General features: G+C 39.3%; 1 protein-coding gene across 1 annotated transcript in view; it reads left to right on the top strand.

The window, feature by feature from the left end:
• Nucleotides 1-25,024, top strand: part of PLCXD3 (phosphatidylinositol specific phospholipase C X domain containing 3) — a 213,248-nt gene that overhangs the window by 146,349 nt on the left and 41,875 nt on the right. The window contains exon 2 of the mRNA XM_036736655.1: nt 6,914-7,622. Coding sequence (XP_036592550.1) covers nt 6,914-7,622 — 709 coding nt within the window. The remainder of the gene's footprint in view (nt 1-6,913; nt 7,623-25,024) is intronic.

Here is a 25,024-nt window from a genome sequence, read left to right as displayed (position 1 = left end):
ACTATAAGCCACTCTTCTGTACCTCCATTTCTCCTTATGTAAAGTGAGAGAGATCCAGAGAGAAAGAGAGAGAGAGAGAGAGAGAGAAAGAGAGAGAGAGAGAGAGAGAGAGAGAGAGAGAGAGAAATTGATGCAGATCTACTCCATCCTAGAAAAATGCTTATTGATTAAAAAAAAGTATAATATAATCCTGGAACACTTTTAGCCTCCCTTGCCCCCTGCCCCCACCCCACCTTTATTTTGGTTCACAGCTTGCCCAGTTTGGAAGCAGGCACATTCCACCATTCCTCTACTGTTCTCTCTATTCTTACAGAGGTATGGAAATGTAAAATACTCAAGAAACCTGCTGCCTGTAAGCAGAATTCTTGTAAATCCAAGCATTCAGCGGCCGACAAGAACAGAGTAGACAAGCAAAGCAGGGAGGCTGGGTGAAGCACAGAGACTTTGGCCAGCTGTCTCTTCTACAAGCACCAAGCACGGAGTGCTTGATGACTAACAGAAGAACAGTAATTATCTTGACAATGTCACAGCCTTCATTCAAAGGCCAGTACATATATATTTAATTGTCAGTCATAGGGTAAGTTGAGTCTTGGCCTTTTCAGTCTGTCTTGTCTCCAATTTCATAGATAAGGTTGAATGAATATATTTCCTTTGATGTCAGTTAAAGCAAAATTTCAGTGGATTTAGAAAGGGAAATTACTTCTAAACCTAAAAACTAAGTAATCAGAGAACCAGCCCACAGATGTATCTTTCATAAATATGATAGAAATATAGGAAGTGAAGAGGGAGCAGGATTTAGTTTCCATCTGATAGCAATTTCTATAACAGGGAGGTATATGAATCTTCTGAGGAAGAAGATCAAAGCTACAGGGAAATAAGGTAATTTGGATTGCTCCAGATTAAAATGTGACTGTTTTAGCAGAATGATGAGTAACCATATACTTTATACCCAAATCCCCAAACAAAAAATTGACTTTTTTTTTACTTCTCCTGAAAAATTGATATCTTCTGGGTTTTTTTAAAAATATGACCTTCATTTCCAAATATAACCTTCTCCTTTTCTCACTCCAGAAAGCTAACCTTTGTAGCAATGATAAAAAAGATGAAAAAAGCAGTTCTGAAAACTTCCAATACATCAACTGAGTCTGCCAGTATATGCAATGATCTAGCGCCATAGTCCCCCACCTCTTCAAAGAAGGGAGGAAGGTTCATTTTTTCATCTCTTCTTCAGGATCAAATTTGACTGTCACAGTTAAGAGTTTTCAGTTCTTTTTGTTGCTGGTCTTTGCATTTGCTTCCTTATAGTCAGTGTGCATTTTGTCCTCCTGGTTCTTACTTCATGTTACATCAGTTCATATAAGTCTTCTCATGTTCCTCTGAATTCTTTATATGTCTTTACACTCATATGCCACAGTTTGATCAGGCATTTCCCAAAGGATGGGCCACCTTGTTATTATTTCTATTTTCTTGGTGCTAATAAAATGCGGCTATGACTATTTTGATGTATATGGGACCGCTGGATCTGGAGTCAGAAAGCCCTGAATTCAAATTGTGCCTAGCTCTGCGAGCCTGGGCAAGCTATTGAACCTGTGTCTGCCATCGTTTTCTTACCTGTAAAACAGTTAACAATAGCACCTACATCCCACGGCTGCTGTGACGATAAAATGAGATAATATTTGTAAAGAACCTTATAAACCTTAAAGTGCTATGTAAATGCCAGCTATTATTATTTGGGATATGTGTCTAGCAGTGGGATCTCTGGGTCAAAGAGGTTGGACCTTTAATCACATTCTTGGAATTATTCCAAATTGCTTTCCATTACTTGTTTCAATTATTTTCTTTCCCGATTGCCTGAGGTTCTGGAGGAGAAAGTGAGGCTGGTGACCTCGCACAGCCCTCCCTCACTCAGATCAGTCAACTGCAAGTCATGTCATCATTTCCCTGATGCCATGGTCCTCTTCGAAAATGAAGGACAAACACAACAACATACAGCCTGTGTCCTGCCTGCAGCTGCCAGAGGATTTCAGGAGGCCCTTGAAAAATGTCAGGTTGCCACTGCACACGCTCCTGTCTGGCATGTGACCCACAGCAACCAACCGTTGCTGGTCTGTCTCTAGTCTAACGTATCTGCCAGCTGGAAGAGGTTTAGCTATTTTAATTTTGACCTCTATCTATCGGCAAGTTGTGCGGGTCTGCTTTAGTACAATGCTTTGCAAACAACAGGCGCTTAAAAATTTTTGTGAATTAATTCTCTACCACAAAATGAAATGCCAGATAACATGCTAAGAAACTCTCTGAATATATGTCTGTATTGTGTAAATTAGTGTAATTTCATTTCTATATTAAAACATTTTTGCATATATGTATATATGCACATATATACATATATGTTTATGTCAGCAAATTTCTATATTTTTATAAATTTTAATATTTCTGCCTTTCTGATTTTGTATGTCCAGAAAAGAATTGTGACCTCTTTTTGGACTTTCCTTGGAAAAGATAATGGAGTGGTTTGCCATTTCCTTCTCATTTTAGAGATGAGGAAACTGAGACAAACGGGATTAAGTGATTTGCCCAGGGTCACACAGCTAGTAGGTATCTGGGGCCAGATCTTAACCAGGAAGAGGAATCCTCCTGACTCCAGGCCCAGCACTCTGTCCACTTAGCCACCTTTTCTATGTATATGGGTGTATACACACACACACACACACACACACACACATATACACATGTATGTATATATGTGTCTGTGTGTATATATATATATGTGTGTGTGTGTGTATCTACACACATACACATCTTTTTAATATTGAGAGACACATAAAAACAACATAAGATTCACTTCTTTTTATTATAACTCTAGGTTTCTAGATTAGATTTTGGGTCTTTGCAATAAGACCTTTTTTGGTGACCCCAAAGGGATCTCCTTGGCAAAAACAAGTGTGATTTGTTAGGCTTAGAAAAAATTAATTTTAAAAGACTTTTAAAGAAATTAAGAGAGAAAAAGCATTTCTTTTTTCACATTTCCCCTCTAGTCATAAAGGCCTGTTTTGTGTTTATTTTTGTTTTTCCCCAACAGGCAGAAAACACAATATTGTAATGAAAATGCTCAATTCTGCTATGTAAATTTCCAGACCAAAATCAAATCATAAAAATGTATCCGGTTTTTTTTTGGCCCTGATAGCATGATCATTTTTCTCCACTGTGTGTATGGGGGGGGGAGGATAAGAGTAGTAGGGGGAAATAAACCCAAGCCCTGGCACAAATAGTGACATTTTTCATCTGATTGTTCTTATTATCATTAGTCAGTGTTGTGGTGGAAAATGCACCAGAGCAACAGTAAAATTTCCTGGGCGGTTGGCCCAGTTCTGCCTTACTCATAGTGTGACCTGACTGAGGTTATTTCATCTTTCTGGGCCTCAGTTTCTCCATCTGTAAAAAAAAGTTCAGAGGAGACATTGATGATCTCCAAAGTTTCTTTAAGCCCTAATATTCTTTGAACCTAAGTCACATTTACTGTTTAAATACCCATTTGTTCCTCACTCTGTACTCCTGTACATAAAGCAACTCAAATAGACATGGGTTCTGATCTGTAGGAAGTCAGGAAAAAGGGACTCTCCTGGAAAGGATCTTTTGCTTCTTAAGGTTGCTCATCCATCTTTCCTGTTTTTAGTTTTACTTTACTCGGAGTACAGAGATGACCTGCCTTGTATACTAACTGATTTGTTGTGGGAAATCCAAATAATGTCATGTTAGCCTTTTGCTGATTGTATTCAAAGTCAGTCCATTTCCATGATTTGTCTCTGCTTGCAGAGCTTTAGACCTGTGCTAAATCCAAGGCAGTAATTCATTCGTGTTTTTGATAAATTTTGATCCAATTCCATTTCTTTCTTGTTTGCCTTAAAATACTATCACGCACTATCTTCCAAGACATTCTACCTTCAGAGAGGTAGAAAGCTTTTAAAAAAATTCTTTTTTTTTCAGTTAACAAGTGTTTATTTTCTTTCCTCTCAATGTGTATGGGGAAGCTAAATCAAATCCTCATAACAAATATGTATGATCAAGTAAAACAGATTCCCATATTGGCCATGTCTAAAAATGTGTGTCTCATTCGTATATTTAGTTCAACTCTTCTCTGGTAGCATGTGGAAAGCATTGTTCTTCATTGGTCCCCTGACATCTGATTTTGAGCTTGAAAACAAATCTTAGTAAAGCCAAAAATATTTCCCTAGAAAAGTTCATCATAAGTTTGACAGTCGTTGACCTTTGTGAGTCTTGGTTTACTTTTTACAAGTCAACTTTCCTCCTCATCCTCCTCTTCCTTTTATGGATAGGTCTCTCTGTCTACGAGAGCCAAAACAGAGTCAACTTAGAATTTTTATCAGTTTGGATGGTAGCATATCAATGGAGTTGAATCACTGTAGCCCCAGTGAGTTAAGCTATCCAAGAATAGGACTAAAAAGGAAGAAGGAGATGACCAGCTAATTTTTTTTTCTAGTAAAGGGACCAGTACAAAGACCAGGATCAGAGTGGGTCAACCCAAGGAGAATGTAGAGATTGTTTGTGGGCCTGGAGAACCTGGTAAAGGTAAAGAGGAAAGCAATACGATGAGTTGTGGAGATCCTCAAGCAAATTTTTTGTTTCCCAATTTTACCTTAGCTCGGCAGTTCTCATGACCCCTTTAGACTCTTAAAAATTATTGAGGACCCCACAAGAGCTTTTTTTATGTGAGTTATATCTATCAATATTTACTATATCCAAAATTGAAACTATTAACATATTAGTAGTGCATTTAAATGACAAGCCAATTACATGTTAATATAAATATTTTTAATTTTAAAAATTGTATTTTCAAAAACAAAAAAATCAATGAGAAGAGTGGCAATATTTTACATATTTTTGCAAATCTTTTAGCTATCTGGCTTAATAGAAAGCAGTGGGATTCTCATACCTGCTTCTTCGTTCCCTCTCTTGTTTTGGTTAAAGTATATGAAGAAAATTCAGTATTACATAGATATATAGTTGGAAAAAGGAAAGGCATTTTAACACATAATTTACATCTTAATGTTTTTATGAAAATAGTTCTGACCACTTGAACCCCATGCCAGAGTCTTGGGGGCTTCCAGGGGTCCATTGGCTACTCTGAGAAATTCTGGCTTAGCCAGTTCTCCCTGCACATGCATTGAAAGTTGTGGGTGTTGAAAACGAGAACTTCTGTCTAACATTATTAATGATTTGGATAAACGGAGAGGTGGCTTATCACTAATGTGGTCTTGGACTGCAAAAGAGGAACATGGCTTCCAAGAACCAGAAAGTGATAGTCCTACTATTTGTCAGACTTCTCTTGGAGTATTGTGTTCTGGGTGTTGGTGCTTAAGAAGGGTGTTGATGAGTTAGAGAGCAGCCCAGATGCTGGGGAGTGTGAACTCCATATCATATAAGGTTCAGTTGAAGGAGCTGGGAATGTTTAGATGGGAAGAAGACTCAGAGGGGAACGCATTAGCTGTCTTCAAGTATTTGAAGGATTGTCATGTGGAGAAAGGAGTAGCTTAGTTCTGTTTAGCCCAAAGGGCAAAACCAGGAGCAATGGATAGAAGTAGAAAAGAGATTAATTTAGGCTTACTGTCATGAAATAGAAATTTTAGCAAGTGGATCCATCCAAAAGAAGAATGGCTACCTTGAGATATAATGGGTTTCCCTTCTTCAGAGATCTTCAAGCAGAAGCTGAAGGACCATTTTTAAGGGATGTTAGAGAGGAGGTTCTTTTTGTCCCAACAGCCATTGTGGTCCTTTTCAACTCTCAAATTCTATGAATTAGTTATTCTTTGCAGTCTAAGCACACACTTATTTTTCTTTAGTAGGAGGTACCAATACACATGAGCTTCACTTTTAACTTTTTAATACATCTTGCCCAAGAACCAAAGAAATATTTTTTAACATTAAAATTGAATTTTGAGTACATTTCTAACATTAAGGCTGATTATTTTAAGGGTCATCTGTCCCTCCAGGTTTACCCTGCACATGGTTTCAAGAGTGTAGATATTATCAGATGCCTTAAAAACAATCAATGTATTTCATTCTCCTTGAAGAGCATTCTTCTTTCAAGGTTTCAGATCTTACTGATTTCCAAGAATCCTTCCTTATGTAGAAGGGAGAATTGTGTGGAGAGAATAATGTTAAGTTATTTTATGTGGAAACTCCAAAGAACTAGCACTGGTCATCATTGCCTACCAACAAAGGAGGTATAAATTTTAAAAATGGGGAATTTCAAAACAAAGTGGAGGGGACAGGAGAATGGGGGTGACATGTGGAATTCATAATGGCCTTTAAAACTCCTCAAATAATACTGTCTAGGTGGCTGCTTGTACAACCTATATAAAAGGAAGGACCATATATGTATCTTAATAATAATGATGATAATAATAATGATAGCTAGCATTTATATAGGTTTTCAAAGTACTTTACTTATGCTACTTCCTTTGAACCTCACAATAACACTAAGTGGTAGGTGTTGTTATTATCCACATTTTACAGATTAAGAAACTAAGGATGACAGAGGGTAAATGACTTGTTCAGGGTCACACAGCTGGTAAGTGTCTGAAGCAGAATTCAACTGAGGTTAGTAGTATGACTGCGGTGCGCCAGTCCTTTAAACTTCACTCAGAAGAAATTTCCCCATAATTTTCAGTTCCTTCTTGATGTGAAATTGATCTCTACATAACACATCAGGAAGAAATTTTTTAAAAGCAGTCTTGTTTAAGTGGGAATCAACAGGGATAAGCATTAGTTAGTTTTTTTTTTTCCACTGTCTCATGTTGAAAATGAATATATTGGAATACCCTTAGAAAAGAAGGGTAATACCCTGATTCTAAATGTTGGCATCTAACTGCACTGTGCCTTGTCCTCTTTTTAGGATCTCATGATTCCTTCAGTTTCTACATTGATGAAGCTTCTCCAGTAGGACCCGAGCAACCAGAAACTGTCCAGAATTTTGTCTCTGTATTTGGAACTGTGGCCAAAAAGCTAATGAGGAAATGGTTAGCAACTCAGACGATGAATTTTACTGGTCAGCTGGGGGCTGGGATCCGGTACTTTGACCTCCGAATTTCCACCAAGCCCAGAGACCCTGACAATGAGCTTTACTTTGCTCACGGTCTGTTCAGTGCCAAAGTGAATGAAGGCCTGGAAGAGATTAATGCCTTCCTCACAGATCACCACAGGGAGGTGGTCTTCTTGGACTTCAACCACTTCTACGGAATGCAGAAATACCATCACGAAAAACTCGTCCAAATGCTGAAAGACATCTTTGGGAATAAAATGTGCCCAGCGATTTTTGCCCATGAAGTGAGTCTGAAGTACCTGTGGGAGAAAGATTACCAAGTCTTGGTCTTTTATCACAGCCCAGTGGCTCTAGAGGTGCCCTTTCTCTGGCCTGGGCAGATGATGCCAGCTCCCTGGGCCAACACAACAGACCCTGAAAAACTGATCCAGTTTCTCCAGGCGTCCATTACTGAGAGAAGGAAGAAGGGCTCTTTTTTTATATCTCAGGTGGTGCTGACCCCCAAAGCTAGTACTGTGGTCAAGGGGGTGGCCAGTGGTCTCAGAGAAACAATCACAGAAAGGTAAGAGTCTTTTAGAAGTATGATCTGACACTTCACCCTTTCTAAGATGTCATACCTTTATTAGTGTGTGTAGGCCAGCCTTACAAGCAGGTAGACAGGGGCTTACTTAAGTGCTAATATTCATCATTTTGTGCTAGTCTTTCCATGACTTTCTAAAATCAAATGGCTCACTCATTTCATACAGCACAATAATATTCCACCACAATCATCTACCACAACATGTTCAGCCAGTCCCCGATTAATGGGCATCCCCTCAATTTCTAGTTCATTGCCATCACAAAGAGAGCTGCTGTAAATATTTTAGAACATATAGGTTCTTTTCCTTTTTCCCTGATTACCTTGGGAAACAGGCCTAATGGTGGTATTGCGGGGGCAAAGGGTATACACAGTTTTATAACTCTTTAGGCATAATTCCAGATTGTTCTCCAAAATAATTGAATCACTTCATAATTCCACAAACAGTGTGTTAGTGTCCTGGGTTCAGGGGGCAGAGGACTCACTTTTCAAGGGATAACCCTGATGGGTGACTATTCCTACTATACTTTAAATTCGTGAGTCACTAATCAGATAGCCTTTTTTTACCATCAAATTCTTCCCAGCAAAAAGTGATAGGGCAAAGAGCTATGGCCTTGATTTCACACATCTTTGCAGTGTCTTCTCTCACTCTTTCCCTTCTTATTCTGCCTGGTTCAGAAATCCATCCTCACCTTGGGAAACAATATTCCAATTCAGGATGAGTTACCAAAATCTGATCTGTACCAGCCGAACTAGAATCAGACAAAGTACATTCATCCAATGATCTTAAAACAGGTCTGGGATTCAGAGTTCCATGATTATTACCTTTGAAGCTTTCCAAATTTTCATATTCTAATAAAAAGCTAAAACACATAGGAATGAATCAGCCTTTCTGTTGTATCAACTCTAAAGTTCTCCAGCCTGTCACACGCAAATGAAAAGCTGAAATACAACACTAAGGCAGGCCTTTGCCTTGAGTAAATAATTACTTCTATGACTGTTGCTTTCTCACTGTAAATCTCATATTTTTTTTTCATTTACTCCCTTTAAATAATCAAAATCATCATGAAAGAATATCCCCTAACAAATTATTAACACCTTCCCTCAAATTAGTCAATTGAAATAGTTAATCATAGCAACACCTGACACATTGCTTTGTACATAGGAAGTTCCTGATAGACACTTTTTGGTCGACTGATTAGGGAATATCACAGGTAAGTTGATAAGTGGAAAAGAAAATGGGAAAGACCATGGGGAGGGCCTGGGGGGAGGGAGGCAATTGAATACACACTGTTCTTGCATTACAATATTGTCTAAAGCCTACCTTAGTGAAATAACTATAGAAAATGTCTTTTTTAGTCAATCAGTTCACAAGTATTTATTAAGTCCCTACTATGTGCCTCAGATACTTACTAGCTGTATGATCCTGGGCAAGTCACTTAAACCTATTTACCTCCGTTTTCTCATCTTTAAAATGAGCTAGAGAAGGAAATGACAAACCACTCCAGTATCTTGGCTAAGAGAACCTCAAATGGGGTCGGTAAGAATCAGGCATGACTGAAAAATAACTGAAAAATGTGTGTATGTATACACATACTCTTATATAATCCAAGTGTTATACATGCCCATGCAATGTGATAAATACTTATATGTAAACATATTATATACACACATAGATAGATAGATAGATAGATAGATAGATAGATAGATAGATGATGCATATAGCATAGGGAGAGTTAAGAGTTTCTCCATACTTTGTTTATGATACCTAATATTTGGGTTAACAAAACCTTGAACATATGCATTCAGAGAACAGTGTTTGGAGACTTGGGCAAATCTTCAGGGAAACTAAATCCAGCTTGGTTCTAGGTACTATAGCTTTCAGTCTGTATACTAGTGCCAAACATTGGAGCTGTGTGTTCTGTCCTTACCACTGGTGACCAAAAAAATCCAGCAACAACAAAAACTCCCACAGATTTGTTTCTTAAAAACCTATTTTAAATTTAGGTGCCATTCTCTGCACCTACACCCCCACAGACTTTACACTTCCCAAAAAAGTATGCAGCTTGAATCAAGTCCATTGCTAGGATGCAGAAACTTATTAAATTACAAGTACTCCCCACTTCAAAAGCCTACCCAGATTTCCTATAAGGTTTTTTTTTTAAAGTGTCAGGGCTTTTTATGGCAAAATGTCTGCAGATCTAGTTCAGGTTCTTTCTGTACACAGTGCCAAACACTCAGATAGCTGGAAAGATCCAAATAATTGGCTGGATTTTTCATTTGGTTATTTGCCATCATGTAGTCATTTTGCAACAACTTTTCAATTTGTCTCCCTGCTGCCTGTCTCTCTCCAGTATAAAAACAGATTCTAATATTCAGAGAGAGAAGGAGATTCAGGTCATCTAGTCCAACCCCTTTCTTCTACAGATAAAGGAACTTAATTCAAGGAAAACAACACCCCAAGTCTAGGGAAGCCTGGCACAATCAGAGTAGGCCACCACTTCCAGCATGATTTGAGGCTCACCTGTTCCATAAGATGTCTCAGTTTCTTTCATCACATACTACAATATCTGAAATGCATGTTATTTCAATAAATAGTAAAGTGCCTACTGTGTCCAAGCTTTCATAGAACTTAGAGTTCGTTACGTGATAATAAAAAATACTTAAATAGTTCTAATATACATTTTTACATTAAAAGCTCATTAAATGTATAATAACTAGTTTTAAAGGGGCATTTCCAAGGAAGGCTTCATGAAAGAGGTGTCATTTGTGTTAGATTTTAAAGGCTCAGCATTGTAGCCTCAGTGAGCAGCATGGGCTAAGGCAGGAAGCCAGGAAAGCAAAGGATGTGAATCAGACAATAGAGAATAGCCCATTTTTTTAAGATTGCAGGGTAGATGGAGGGAAGAAATATGAAATTAGTCTGGAGAAATGGAATTTTATTTGGCCACTAGGTGGCTCGGTGATAGAGCCATTGGGGCTAAAGTTGGGAAGCCCTGAGTTTAAATCTGGCCTCAGACACTTACACCTTGGACAAGTCACTTAATTTCTTTCAGCCTCAGTTTCTTCAACTCTAAAATAAAGATAGTAATAGCATCTATCTATCAAGATTGTTGTGAGGATCAGATGAGATATTTGTAAACTTCTTACTGCCACAGTACCTGGCACATAGAAGGTGGTTAATAAATGTTTGCTTCCTTCCCTCTTCCCTCCCCCTTCTTACCAGATTGAGAAGGACACAAGTACCAAGCAAAAGAAGATGAATTTTAGTCAGTTGGCAATGCATAGTCACTGAGGATTTTTCAGAGAACTGACATGATTAGACCTGCATATAAATGGTGAAAATTAGAATTATACCTTTGTTAAAAGGCCCTTGTTGAAATACAAATGAATTGCTTGAGAAAGGAATGAAAACTTAAAATGTTCCTCTTTTCTCCTTAATCTATCAGCCCCCTTTAAAATACCATCCAGGGTTAGTTTATCATGTTGGCTAGTTAGAGAGGAGCAAACCCAGGCAGGATGCTCATAGAAAAAATTCGTGGGAAACCAGACAACAGCATGCTGCTTCCAGACTCCAAGAAGTTTACACTGATAACTCTAGGACAGCTGGGACTTTTCCCTGGGGTACTGACATCTAGAGGGTGTAGGTTGACTGTTTCCTGGCCCACACTCCTTGTGCTCTGGGGCTCCTCTGCCTACCCCATGCCACTTCCCTTATATATCCTTCAGTTTTGTTCCTCTCCCTTGGCCAGTCTTCCCCACAGACACACACCCTCTTCCTGACACTTGTCACCTCCTACCCATGCTGCCTCTTCCTGGGGCTTGAGATTTGGGGAGCAGCCCTACTCCTCACCTGTATTTGTCCCAGGTGCCAAAATTCCTACTTATTGCTCTGGCAAGAGGCCCAAGAAAAGGAGAATACCAAAGACACACTTCAGCTCCTTCACAGTTTTGCCTGGTTAAGGAGGCTTTGGGATGGTGGGAGGCTAGAACATTGTATATACACAATTTCCCCAGGGCATCATCAGAAAAAAGCTCCTATTGATTCACAGCTGGAGTTGTCTCCACATAATGACTCCAGCATGATGCCACTAGATGCTTTTGAGTAGCTGGAGGCATGGGCCATTATATCTTACAGAGAGTTTTCTCATCCATGTAGCTCTCTCCCTATTAGCATCAACCAAACAGGGCTATTGTTCCTCTCAGAGCTGGGGCTGATCAACACCTACCCAGGAAAACTACTACCATCTGCTGCTAGATTATCTGGAGCAGGCAGCTGTGAGACCTGTCACCCCCTGGAGAGTTGACCAGCCAATAGAACAGCTACTCTACTAGGCTATGTGGTAGCCCAGAAAAAAACTTTTATTCCGGGCTAGAAATACATGGGCGGGGAGTGGGGGGCATGGGAACTGGCTTTGAGCATTGTATGAGTGGAGATACTAATAAAGAATCTTCAGAAACAGTATTGCCCATGGTCCCCTCCATCATCCACTTTGCTAGTGGGTCGTACCCCCATGAGGGCTTAAGCAGGTCAGAGAATCTGGAAGCTGACCATTAGGTAAATCCATCACCCTATCAGATGCAGGGATGAGAGAGAAGACATCTAATCCTATGGAGTCAATTCCATAGATTTATAACCACTTGGTTTTTCTCTCTTCTGGGAGCTTTTCGGTTCATAGGAATTCATAGGAATGAAAGGAAACTTCCTAAGATTATCTATGTAACCCATTTTCTTTTTTTATTTATGGATCTTCAAATATTTTATTTTTCCAATTATATGTGAAAACAATTTTTAGCATTTTTTTAAATTGAGTTCCAAACTCTCTCCCTACCTTCTTTTCCTCTCCTCTCATTGAGAAGGTAAGCAATTTGATATAGGTTATACATGTGCAGTCATGCAAAACATATTTCCATATTAGTCATATTATGAGAGAAAACAGACAAAAACAACAAGAAAAAAAGTTTAAAAAGTATGCTTTGATCTGCATTCAGACTCTAACCCATTTTCTAGCCAGGTCACACTGTACCCCCAGCAGCCACAGACCACAAAGCAATAACTACTCCAGGTTTCAACATCTCAAAAAGAGATTGGAAAATTTCCCATTCCACTATCATGCAGTGCTCCTTGAAGTCTAAACCAATTCTTCCTTGTCACATCTAAAGTTGCTTTCTCTTGTTCTGTCTTCCATGGAGACAGAATAGCTGATCAGTCTTCTTCAAGCAATGATGCTTCTTCAGTGGCCTCTCCATTGTCACGGTCGCTCCCCATTGTGCAGAACATGCAGCCAGTGAAAAAGGAGGATTTCAGTTGCTTTTTACTCTTTAAGCCTGGGAAGCAAAGCACCTGAGACCAAAGGTCTTAGTATTCTCCAGACTCTGTGCCTCCACCAAAAACAATCTACGTGAAGACACCAAACCTAGCATCTGCCTAGCACTGATACTGAGTAGTAATCAAGAAGATATTGTAACCTCACCCCCAGAGACTAATGAGCACTCTCTCAGCTTTGGCCATGCTAAGACCAGGCAGTGGGCAGCTGCTCTGAACTCCCAGCCAAGCATTTCCAGAGCCAATCTATGTGTGCTCACTTTTACCTTGATTTATAGCTCTGTGTGTGTGTGTGTGTGTATTATGTCACTACTGAAGACCCTCGAGAGTAGAGCTCCTGCCCCTTTCATTTCTGCATTCCCAGGTATTTGTTGAATGAATGAATGAACACTCCTCCTTTACTTTAAAAAGCTTCACAGCCAGAAATAACTAAAATAGGAGTAGAGGTAAGACCCCACCCTAACTAACTTCATTCAAATGATACAGTAAGATGACTCCCTCTTTTGCCTTTATTTTTCAGTGTGGAATGATGGAAAGAGCCAGGGATAGAGACGTGGAGGAACCTGAATAGATGCTTAATAAATGTTTATTGATGGCACAGTTGAAAGTACAAATTACCTTTCTTAGCATTTCCTCATTCCTCTAAATCTACAGGTAGTTACAGTCTCTTCTTTGGCAAAACTTAGTTATTCTGAGGCGAAAAAGTAAGCAATTTAAATGAAGCGTCACTTTTCTTTGTTTTTCTGCAAAACCTTGGGAGGTGGGGATAGTAGGACTTCACATTTATTTCTCCAGCAGTTGTCATTAAAAGTGATTAAGCGTTTAAGCCTTTATCTGCAATCACAGAAAAATTTGAAAGTAAAGGGAAAAGGCTGAGCATAGGTAAAGCAGTGGTCTTAGAACTATTTTCCCCCAAGACAAAATTTCAGCCAAAGTAGAATAGTTGCATTGGATTTGATTTGTTTTCCCCTCTTTGGTCTGGCCTCTTTTTTCTTTGCTGAGTGTCTGGAAGTGACTGGCAGGTGTGGAGAACCCCATGGTAGGGTGGTAGGTTCTATAGTGGAAAATGACACTATGTAAGGAATAGAAATGGCTGGAATCAGGAGGCCTGGGTTCTGGGCCAGGCTTTAAAGTTGATTTGCTCTTTCAATTCAACTAAAAAACGTTTATTAAGTACCTATTGTACACAGGGCACTGTACTAGGCACTGGGGCATAAAAAAGAAAAACAGCAAATGAAACAACTCTTGTTCTCAAAGAGCTTACTTTTCTACAGAGTTGGGGAGTTGAAGGGATATATACCAATGAGTAATCATGATGTATATACTAAGTAATGCAAAGTAAATTCGAGAGAGAGACAGAGAGGCAGAGAGAGAGAGACAGAGAGAGAGAGAGCGCTAATAACTTAGGGGATCAGGAAAAGCCATGTAGGAAGTGGCATATGAGCTGTGTCTTCAATGTGAAGCTATGAAGGAGAGAGACAGAGGAAGAGAAAATGAGAGAGATAGAGAGACAGAGAAAAAGACACAGAAGGAGATAGTGAGCGACTACAGATATGAGCAACTACTTTTTCAAGGGCACAGAGGCAGAATAAGGAGTCTCCTATACTGGGAGCAGCTTGTGGGCTAGGTTGATTGAAAAGGAGGCATGGAAGGGGGGAGGCGGTGCAGCGAGGAAAATAATATGAAATAAGGCTGGAATGATAATCCAGAGTCAGAGTATGATTGCTGCACTTTAGAATGAGGGAAGACCCAGGTTCAAATCTCACTCCTGATATTTATTAGTTGTGTGATCCTGGGCAAGTCACTTAACTTCTCTGACCTCATTTTCCTCATTTATAAAATGATGATATTGGACTCAATGTCTTCTAAGGTCCCTTCTAACTCTAAATGTTTGACCTGATGAGCTTATGTGAAGGGCTTTAAATACCAGTCTGAATGAAGATTTTGTATTTTATCCTAGAGGTAATAGTGAGCCATAGAAGATTCTTGATTAGTGGGGGGGAGGGAGGAGAAGGTATGTGTAGGAAGAGATTTCAGGGTTTTCATAGTCAGCTCTCATGTGTTAAAGATATCAATTTGTTAGCTTTGGGGGAGATGAGTTAGGAAGGAACTTGGATTGTAGTTTCGTCATTTATAGAATGAGGAGGTTGTAAGATCTCTAAGAAGAAGATAAGAATTCTTTTGTAAAGGGACCCAAAACTTTCAAACATGGCAGATCCTTAATCACTCAGCTCTTAGCCTTGGGGTCCTCCAGGCTACTTCCTAAACCACTGTTCAACTGAATAGATTATTTGCCCATTGGAAAGAATGTTTTTGTTGTAATTATTTGATGTGCGCCCCCAAATACTTTTGAGATAAATATTTGAGTTGCTCATGCTGAGTAAATAAGTTTACATTAATATGCCAGACAGGGCAATGGCCAGGAATACCAAAGAGAGCTTCTTGAAAGTCTTTAAGAATAGTATAGGATCACTGATTAAGAGCTGGAAGGGACCTCAGAGGCCACTGAGTTTAAATCATTTTTAATAGATGAGGAAACTGAGGCACAGTGAAGTTAACCAATTTGTCCAAAGTCATACAGGTTCTAAGTGGTATAGGTAGAATCCAAATAGAGATCATCTCTAAACTCAGCCCTCTTTCTGCTGCCAAGTCTCAACTTATTATGGACTTGAATGAGATTGTTTAGGTCTGGTCCCATCTGAAAGTGGGAAGGATAGGTTAGTTGACCTCTGTGTGGTCCCTTCCTCTCTGTGGTCAAGCATAAATATCAGATGATAAAAAGTTTCCCACTGCCAGTATAGGTAAAACCACTTCATCTCTTCATTCTTGAATGTCTATTGACATGATGCCCCCACTGCCAATCAATAATTCTCATAAAGCCAGAAATGGTCTCTCTCTCTCTCTCTCTCTCTCTCTCTCTCTCTCTCTCTCTCTCTCTCTCACCCCCCCACCCCCGTCTTTCTCTCTCTCAGTTATATGTTCTTAGAGCATGCAAAAGAGCACAGGGAGTCAGAAGAACTGAGCTGTGATTCTGGCTCTGCCACCAATTCTTTGTATAGCCAAGGACAATTTGCCATGCCTCTCTTAAGTCTCAGTTTCCTCATTTGTAAAAAGAAGGAAGGGTTTGCCTAGATTGAGATTTCTTAAATTTTTTTGCATCATGGACCCCTTTGGCAGTTTGGTGAAGCCAATGGGGCCATTCTTAGAATAATTTTTAAATGTATGAAATATATAGGATTACAAAGAAACCAATTATACTGAAATATAGCTATTCTTTAAAAAATGAAGTTTATGGACCCCTGGTTAAGAACCCCTGATCAAAAAAAGAACCCCTGATCATCTTGGAAGTGTTCTCTAACTAGATCTTGTTAGGATTCTGCATTTTTATAAGAAAATTCTGCTAACTCCAGACACTATTTGGTATTGTATATATAAAATTGAGCTGGGATTAGAGCCTGTTGCTAATTAACTTATTTAAAATGCTAAAAATAATTATACAAATATATCTAGAGACCAAGGCTTACTTGCTGAGATTGATTTTTCCCTCTCTTTGGCAGAAATCACAAGTGTGAATTGAAATCTTCCTTAAAAGATTTCTTCTTCCCACTCCCTCCAGTCTCAGCTGTAAAAAGAAGAAAGCTCACCAGCTATTTCTGGGGCTATGGCATCCTACCTTGAAGGAACAGTGATTGGCAGCAAAACTATGGCTTCTGATTTCATTAGTGCAGGCTCAAATCAACTCCTGCCCCTTGGAAATGTATGTGAGATTTAACGTCCTCCCTCTCTTCCCACGAATGAAAACCAGTCCATCCCTCCCCCCAACCAAGATTGCTGCTGCTAATCTGAACGCCAGACTGAAAAATTGCAACCAACATGACTTAGCTCACGTTTAAAATTAAACCCATTACCAAAAGAAAATAAAGCAATGCAGATCTATAAAGTTATTTTCAAGTATTTAGTATTCAGGTCATGTGTTCCAATTTAGGAGCTTTCCTTCAATTCAATTTGTTGCCATCCCAAGTACAGTCAGATACAGTGTGGAAAGATCATTGAATTCATAGCCAGAGGACCTGGGTTCAAATCTCACCTCTGACACTACCTCATCAGGGACAGCATCCATAACAGTAAGAAACTGGATTATAGTAGATGGCCTTAAAGATTCCTTCTAATCCTAAATCTATTACCTTTATCTTATCCCAAGAAGCAATAATTTACTTAGGGGAAAATATTCATTTCTTTCTGATGGACTGTGTAGTTCAATTTGTAGTACACAGTAGGTATATAGAGACCCTCTGTAGGTTTAGAAAGGACATTCTGAAGCTGTTACTACACCACAGGGGAGGAATTTGGATCCTGCTTCTGCTGGCCTTTTCTGGGGAGTGGCTAAATGGTTTCTTGATGATCCCTATACTTTCTCTGTAAAGGGATATATCACACTGCCTTAGGCAACTTGACAAATGCTAAGGGAGCAGGAGAACCTTTCATATGTATGTGCATATGTGTGTGTGTGTGTGTGTGTGTGCTAAGTGTGTATACATGCATACACACCCACATGCATACACACCCAGAGCACATCTCTACTGTGCAATGACTCTGTACCTGTATGGCACCAGGCTGGAAAATTCTGAAAATGGGGTCCTTTCAGAGTCATGGCTATAGTCAGGAAAGGGAAAGCATAGCTGTGAACAGGATTATGTCTATTACACTTTCCTTATCCAGCAGTTCCTGGCACTGGGGGGTGTCCAGAAAAGGGGATAGAAAGAAAGGTACCATGCTAGGCTCTAAGGATACAAAGATAGAAAATAATACAGGCCTAGCCTTCAAAGAGGCTTCTTTGAGGAAAAGATTATGATGCTTTGACATAGAAGGAACCTTTCCCTGTGCTCCTGAAGACCTGATATCCTCTCCCTACAGCTAGGTCCACCTTTGAGTGGAAGGTTGAGAGCAACCTGGGAGTAGAGACAGTCAGTGGGAATAGGACCATGGAGAGTACTCCATAGCCATATATAGTTATACAGAGAATAGAATAAACAAGGGCTCAGGAGATTTTGAGCCCTGGTCCTGACTCTAAAACTAATTCACTGCTTAGATCTGGATAAATCACTTCCTTTCTCTGGACATCAATTTCTTCATCTGTAAAATGAAGGGGTTAAACCAAATGTCCTCCAAGGTCACTTTATAGCTTAATGGCTCTGTGGATTATGGACTAGAAGCTTAGTGTTCTTGTTTGCAAGATGAGGATGGATTAGATGTACCTCTCTAAAAGCCCAGGTAGCAGGACAACAATGCATACGATTGGTCACTTCTTCACCTGTATTGAGGGTTGCTCAGCAGCATTACCTGCCAGCTCTGCGAATCACAGCTGTTTTTATTTTCATTATTCCATCCATCATGTGAAAGCACTGGTCTTGGGGTCCAGAAACATCTGGGTTTAAGTGCCCCTCCCTGACGTATACTGACACTTAAATTTCTTCCTGGTCTTCCTATTTTTCTAGTCTTTTTATATTTTATTGCTCTCCATCTGATCTATGATCCTGCTACACTTGTCTTCTTGTTCCTCTCACACAACACTCCATTTCCCTTTGCACTGGCTTTCCTTCATGCTTTTCTCACCTCTGCTTCCTGGCTTCCCTGGCTTCTTTCAAAATTCAACTGAAATCCTACCTTCTTCAAGAAACCGTTCCCAAACTCCCTAGATGCTAGTGGCTTCTCCTCTGAGATTATCTCCTATTTACATTGTATGCACTTAGTTACCTATATGTTGTCTCTCTCTCTTTCAAAATAGGGGCTCCTTGAGGTCAGGGACTGCCAATCTTGACAGCAACTTTCTAACTTTCCTCATGTCCCCAGAACTTAGTGTATAGTGCTTGGCAGTATAAGCACCTAATATAAGTTTATTGACTAACTGGCTGTGTGATTCTAGGCAAATTACTTAACCTCTCAATGCCTTAGGCACCCTTCAGCAAAAAGTGCCACTTTGGTTGCCCTTACATTTCACCCTTCTGGGATCCTTGGCCTATATTCTAAATGGCCATGGATCCTGGAACAAATAGAGGCACTGTACTTTACAATCTCATTACGTAATAACTTATTAGTAAGGTGGCCATATAGTCTTCAATAAAACATCATTCAGTATATCTAATAGCATTTCTCAGAATACCCACACAACATATATCATTGTTTGTTCAATAAACTAAACCATAACATTCATAGCAACATCCTTAAGCAAAATATCATTCAGTGGTATTCCCCAAAATACTTGTTTATACAATCAGGTGGTCCCAGGCCAGGGTTTTCCCTAGCATAACATATCATCCTCAAGGCGTGGCAGAAAATACAAACACCATCCACTCCTAGGTCACAGCAAGTTACAATCTCCTAAGTCAATACGAAGAGTCCAAGTAAAGTTCTCTTTTCATCTTGACCCGTGGTCGACTTTCAAGTCCCATGTCTCTTCTTCTGTGGGCCAACTGCTCTTACCTGGATTCACACACAAGCAGCTCTCTGCTCCTACTTGTTGTCTCAGCCCACAGGGACTGCTCCACTTCAAGTTCTTCCTGCTCCTGCCTGACAGTAGGCTCCAGGGGCTCCTGTCCAAAATTTCTGTTTCTGGCAAAGCAAAGCTCTGCATGCAAGCAGCACTCAGCTCCTGCTCCAGGATCCACAGAATCATAGTTACCACAACTGGGCAACAGTGAACAAGTATCCCAGGCCCCATGCTTTCCTTTGAATTTGCTGAACCTGCCAATTATGCCATTTTGTAGCAACAATGTTGTTTGTAGCTGCTGTAGCTGTGTAAGGACAATAACACCAGCACACAGGAGGGCTACTACCACAGGTTCTTTGATCTGCCTTCCTAAGGAAAGCAACTTCAAGGAGTTAACAATCTCACTTTAATTAAACATACATATATCATTCATTTAGAGGCAAAATTCAGCACCCTAAACTTCAGAGCAAATACAAACAGAAATTACAAACAGAGAAAATATTAATAGACAGGCTTCTACCTATAAAGTTGCATTGGAAGAGGAAATTTCCACATCCCAACACCAATGAAATCATAGGTTGAGTCTCTATCCCATGAGACCCACTGTATTGTAGCTCTGCTCTTGAATGTCTCCCAGTGATCTTCCCCAACTCTCTATCACATTTGTCCAGGGTGAGGGTGGGAGGTGATGGGATTGTTCATAGCTTCGACTAGCCCCTTCTTCTGCATCAGACAGAGGTGAGTTAAGAGTGGGTCATGTTCAATTGTCTGCATTTATGCTTTAAATAAATGTTCACCATACAACATAGAGATGTTATGTATACTCTCTATGCACATAGAGATACATGATCTCTTTGTGTACATATAGATGTGTACTTTCTCTCCTGAATAAGGGACCACAAAATGTTCCTGTGCTCTCCATCTTCTGCTTCTCACCCAAACCACAGGGGGTAGAGAAAATAATCATATCCTCCATTTGATCCATCAACTTTTCCATGAACAAGTATTTCTTTGGGTCCCAGGAATTTGACGCAGCACTATGGCAAAGGAAAGTAGTAATATGACCTCATCTCTGGTCTATAGAACCAGCATTTCTCATTATAAACAAAAAAAAACAGGGAGCAAAATATAATATAACATATGATCAAATGATCATTTTTATGGCAGCATGGGGTCAGAAGTAGAGGCAACTAGAGACAGAGTTTTGGACTCATAGTCAGGAAGATCTGAGTTCAGAGTCTGTCTCAGATACTTATTAGTTGTGTGGCTCTAGACAAGTTATCTAGTCAGTCTCAGTTTTCTCATCTATAAAATGGGGATACTAAGAGTACCTACTTCACAGATTGTTGTAAAGAATAAATGAGATACTACACATAAAAGTGCTTCGCATGACTTAAATGGTAGCTATTATTATTGTTGTTGATTTTTTAGGCTGGCCTTGAAATCAGAACAACCTGGGTTTAAGTCCACAAATTATTTCACTTCCCAGTGCCCTAGGCATCTGTAAGAGTACAGGTTGTAGGAAGTTCTGGTCTGCATGGGTGAACAGAATGTCTACATCAGGCAGCTGAAATCACAGATCCAGACCAAAAACAAAGCTAAACAAAACAAAAATCACCCAAAACTCAAGAAACCCAAATTGTATGTTTCAGACTATTAGTGTCAGGGGAATTGGATTGGAAGGATTTGAGTCAAGTCTTGAAACATTCCTCAAGAGTCTATTAGGTGAAAGCTCCTCAGCTTGCCCCTGGACTTCTAAAGACCTAGTCTCTGTCTTTAGTGACTTTCTGTCCTATGTGGCATACACAAATCAATAGGAAATGAGGGCAAAGATGGTGCCTCAACAAATATGGGGGGGAGGTGACATGGACACAAATAATTATAATAGATAAAAGCATAAAGATAATTAAATGTATTAAGGATATTCCAATAGAATGGACTGGGAACTTTGAAGCATGGGAACCTTCTACCTGGAGGCATCAGGGAAGACCTCCTGGAGAAGGAATCAGGAGCCTCTGCATTAGGTTTTGAAAGAGAAGAATATTAACGAATTAAGTGAAGGGAGAATGGAAAGAGTCTATTTCAGGCATAAGGGATGGCATGTGAAGAAACACTAAGGCAGAGACAGGGTAGGAAAAGATTAGGAAATAGTTTTGGGATAATAGGGAGCAGCTAGGATAGAGTGCCAGGCCTAGAGTCTGGAGGACCTGAGTTCAAATCCAATTTCAGACACTTACTAGCTGTGTAACCCTAGGCAAGTCACTTAATCCTGTTTGTCTTAGTTTCCTCACCTTTAAAATGTGCTGGAGAAGGAAACAGAAAACCACTCCAGCATCTTTGCCAAGAAAATCACACAAATGGGGTCATGGAGATTCAGACATGACTGAAACAACTCACAGGATCATAATCATAAACCTAGAGCTTCAAAGTCACCTAGTCCAATTCCCTCATTTTATACATGAGGAAACTGAGTCTCAGGGAGGTTATGTGACTTTGCCCAAGATCACATAAGCATTAAGTGCTAAAACAAGATTTGAATTCGGCACCTCTGACTCTGGAACTAGTACACTTCTGAGGTTTAGAACATTTTAAAGGAATAGCCCAAAACAAAACTGGGAAAGTAGGATAGAGCTAAGCCATGAAGTGCCTTGATCACAAGCATATAACAACTTCAATATTTCTCATTCCCCGGGAATAGCAAAAGCAGAGTTCTCCCACTCCCTAATACATTTGAGTTTTTATGTGTATGTATCAGGACCATAATAATTTTGTTTATCCTAATAGAAGCCATATTGTGCTCTAGCAGCTAACCAATGACTAAACAATTAAAGTGAAAATAAGTGTCTATTCACTGGTGGGGAGATGGTTGCTTGATTTTGGATGTTGTCCAGAATATAAGCATCATTCTGAGGAATCAAGTGAGAGCAACTTGAGGTTTCCAGAGGCATCACTCACAAAGGCACATCATTCTGTCTGCTTGACTTTGATAATGGTAGCCAGGGGGGCTTTCCTACCTAGTAACGTAGATTATCTCAAATGAGCTGAAAACTGGGAAAAAGAAAAATCATTGTAATTGCCCACATGGGTAGAAGAGAGGAAGAAACAATCCATTATTTAAAACATTTTCTCTCCTCCATGAACTTGGGAGTGCTAGGAAATTGGTGAGGTTTGGATCAGAGGGCTGCCTTTGATTATATTGTTCTGGTGAATGCATACTGTATTTCTTGGATTAAATGGGGACAAAAAAACTGTAAGGGAAACAACATGCTTTTAAATTTGATATTGTGTCATGCTCAGTTCACATACCAAGGAATATCCTTTAGTTATACATATGAAATTATTTATATTTCCTTTGCCTATTGGATTAGCTTGAAAGAAAAGGTAACCTTTCTTTTTACATTTGCTGGGAAGCAACCATATGCATAAGTGTGGTTGATTTGCACATCGGCATTTTCTCTCTACCCACACCCCAACTTCCTTTCTTGGCCATTTGGCAAAAGGGACAATTTTATCCCAACTTGGCAAACTACAGAGGGAATCTTGACTGTCTCAGAGGTCTAATAATATAGGGTGGGAATTACATGTATCCCTTAAAAGCACAAGCTTTCAAATTCCTTTAAGTTTTCAGTTAGTTAGACATGCAAAATGGAAAATTTAACTTCAGGTACTCTGGGGTCATTTCAATATTCCACTGCTTATGTAGTAAGGAATTTGTATATTTCAAGATCACGTGGTAAAAGCCTACTAAAGCTAAAGAGGTGTTATTATAAAGTTGGACCACCCTCATCAGGGCCTAAAAGTGAGGAAAGAGTAAGGGGAACCCTGATATTTCTATCATTTCCAGGAGACAGAATATACTTCTCTATAACTTTACAAGGAAATTTAATATATCCTTAAGGGATTTTAGTCTTCAGGGTTCGAGGGTCAGTGTGAAAGATGATACTACCTTTTCACAGTGTTTTATGAATTCAAGAGTGAGACAGAACCTCAACGACTATTTAATCCAAGCCCTTCATTTACAGATGGGGGTGCTGAGGCCTAGGGAGCTTAAATGACTTGTCTCAGGTCACAAAAGTATGCAGCATCAGAGGTAGAGTTTGAACAAGTCCTCTGAGTCCAGAGCTTCTTTCCACTATAACATGCCATCTCTTGTTGAAGCATTAACTGACTTAGTGACATGCCAATGGATAGAACACAATGTTTACTAGCTCTTGAGTTGAGCAGCATCTCTCTCATGTTCTTAACTTTCATCCAGGAGAACACAAATCATCTCTCTCTGGATATGTTAGCATTAAGGTTTGGTTGAGGTATCAGTGGCACAAAGAATTCAGTAAGGAAACACAGTAAGTTCATGAAATATGTTCAGATGCCTCCATGTTTTTTAAAAACTTATTGAAGTCATGTAGAAATAATGTAGCCCAGATGGCTGACTCATTTTCCCTGTATTTTGATCATGTTATGTTGGCATCACTGTGCACTCATGATGACCCTGGGACATGACTCCCAAGAATGAATGGAATAATAGAGTTTTAGATTTGATCTCCAGTCCCTAAACTATTCCTTGGGACTTATATTAATTTTTCATTTGCATAAAGTAGACACTTGAAAATGTTTGATATTTGATGAATGAGTAAAAGTAGGAGCATTAACTCTTTAGCATTCATTTGAGAATAGCATAGTAAGAACATATTTCTTTGGAAATAGAAAGACTAATTAATTGAAAGACTTAATAAGCCTCCCTTTGTACCTAGTTTACTACTAAGGAATCACTCTGGACCTTCGGAAAAATTCAGTTCAATATGGAACTTGGTGTCACAAGACCTGAGCCTGAATTTTGGCTCTACCGCTTTACCTTCATATGTGGCCAATTAGCTTCTCTGAGCCTCAGTTTCTTCATCTGCAAAATGAAGGGTTCCAACAAGATGCCCTCTAATTTCTCTTCTATTTCTACATCTAGGATCCTAGACTTGTTACTTCAACAAAATTATCTTCCTTCTCCTCACCCTTGACAATAAAAAAATAATCTAAGAGATTTAGCAAGCACACAACACTGTGAGTTATTCCTGTCTACAACATCAGAATTATAAAAAAGCTCTATTGTATTTATCATTGTTGTCATAATTTCATAATCACTGAACTAATGAGTAAGCAAGAAAACAATTAATTAGAAGAATGAATTTTGGGCAGGATATCTACTGACAGTTCTTGAGTAGAGAACTATCAGCTGAAGAATTAAGAATTTGTCACCTTGATTTATGAGAATACCAGTTGTTAATTAATAATAACTATTTCATTCCTAAAAGCCTGCATATATATGTATATATGCGCATATATATATATATATATATATATATATATATATATATATACAGACACTAAGCATTTTTCTCAGTCATACTGCTCTTTACAAGGGAAGGATTAATGAGTATAATTAACAAATATTTCCAAATACTTGTCCTTCATGGGGATGTCAACAGGCTGGGCTAGATGATGTCTGTAAAGTGCTCTACCAAGGAAGACAAGTTGCAATTAATTGCATTTTCATTCTTTAAATGCTTCTTCCAACCTGGTTGC

The sequence above is a fragment of the Trichosurus vulpecula genome, chromosome 1 (genome assembly GCF_011100635.1).
Source record: "Trichosurus vulpecula isolate mTriVul1 chromosome 1, mTriVul1.pri, whole genome shotgun sequence".
In the NCBI taxonomy this organism is placed as follows: Eukaryota; Metazoa; Chordata; class Mammalia; order Diprotodontia; family Phalangeridae; genus Trichosurus; species Trichosurus vulpecula.
Note: the sequence above shows the minus strand (reverse complement) of the source record. Positions and strands in the feature narration are given on the sequence as shown.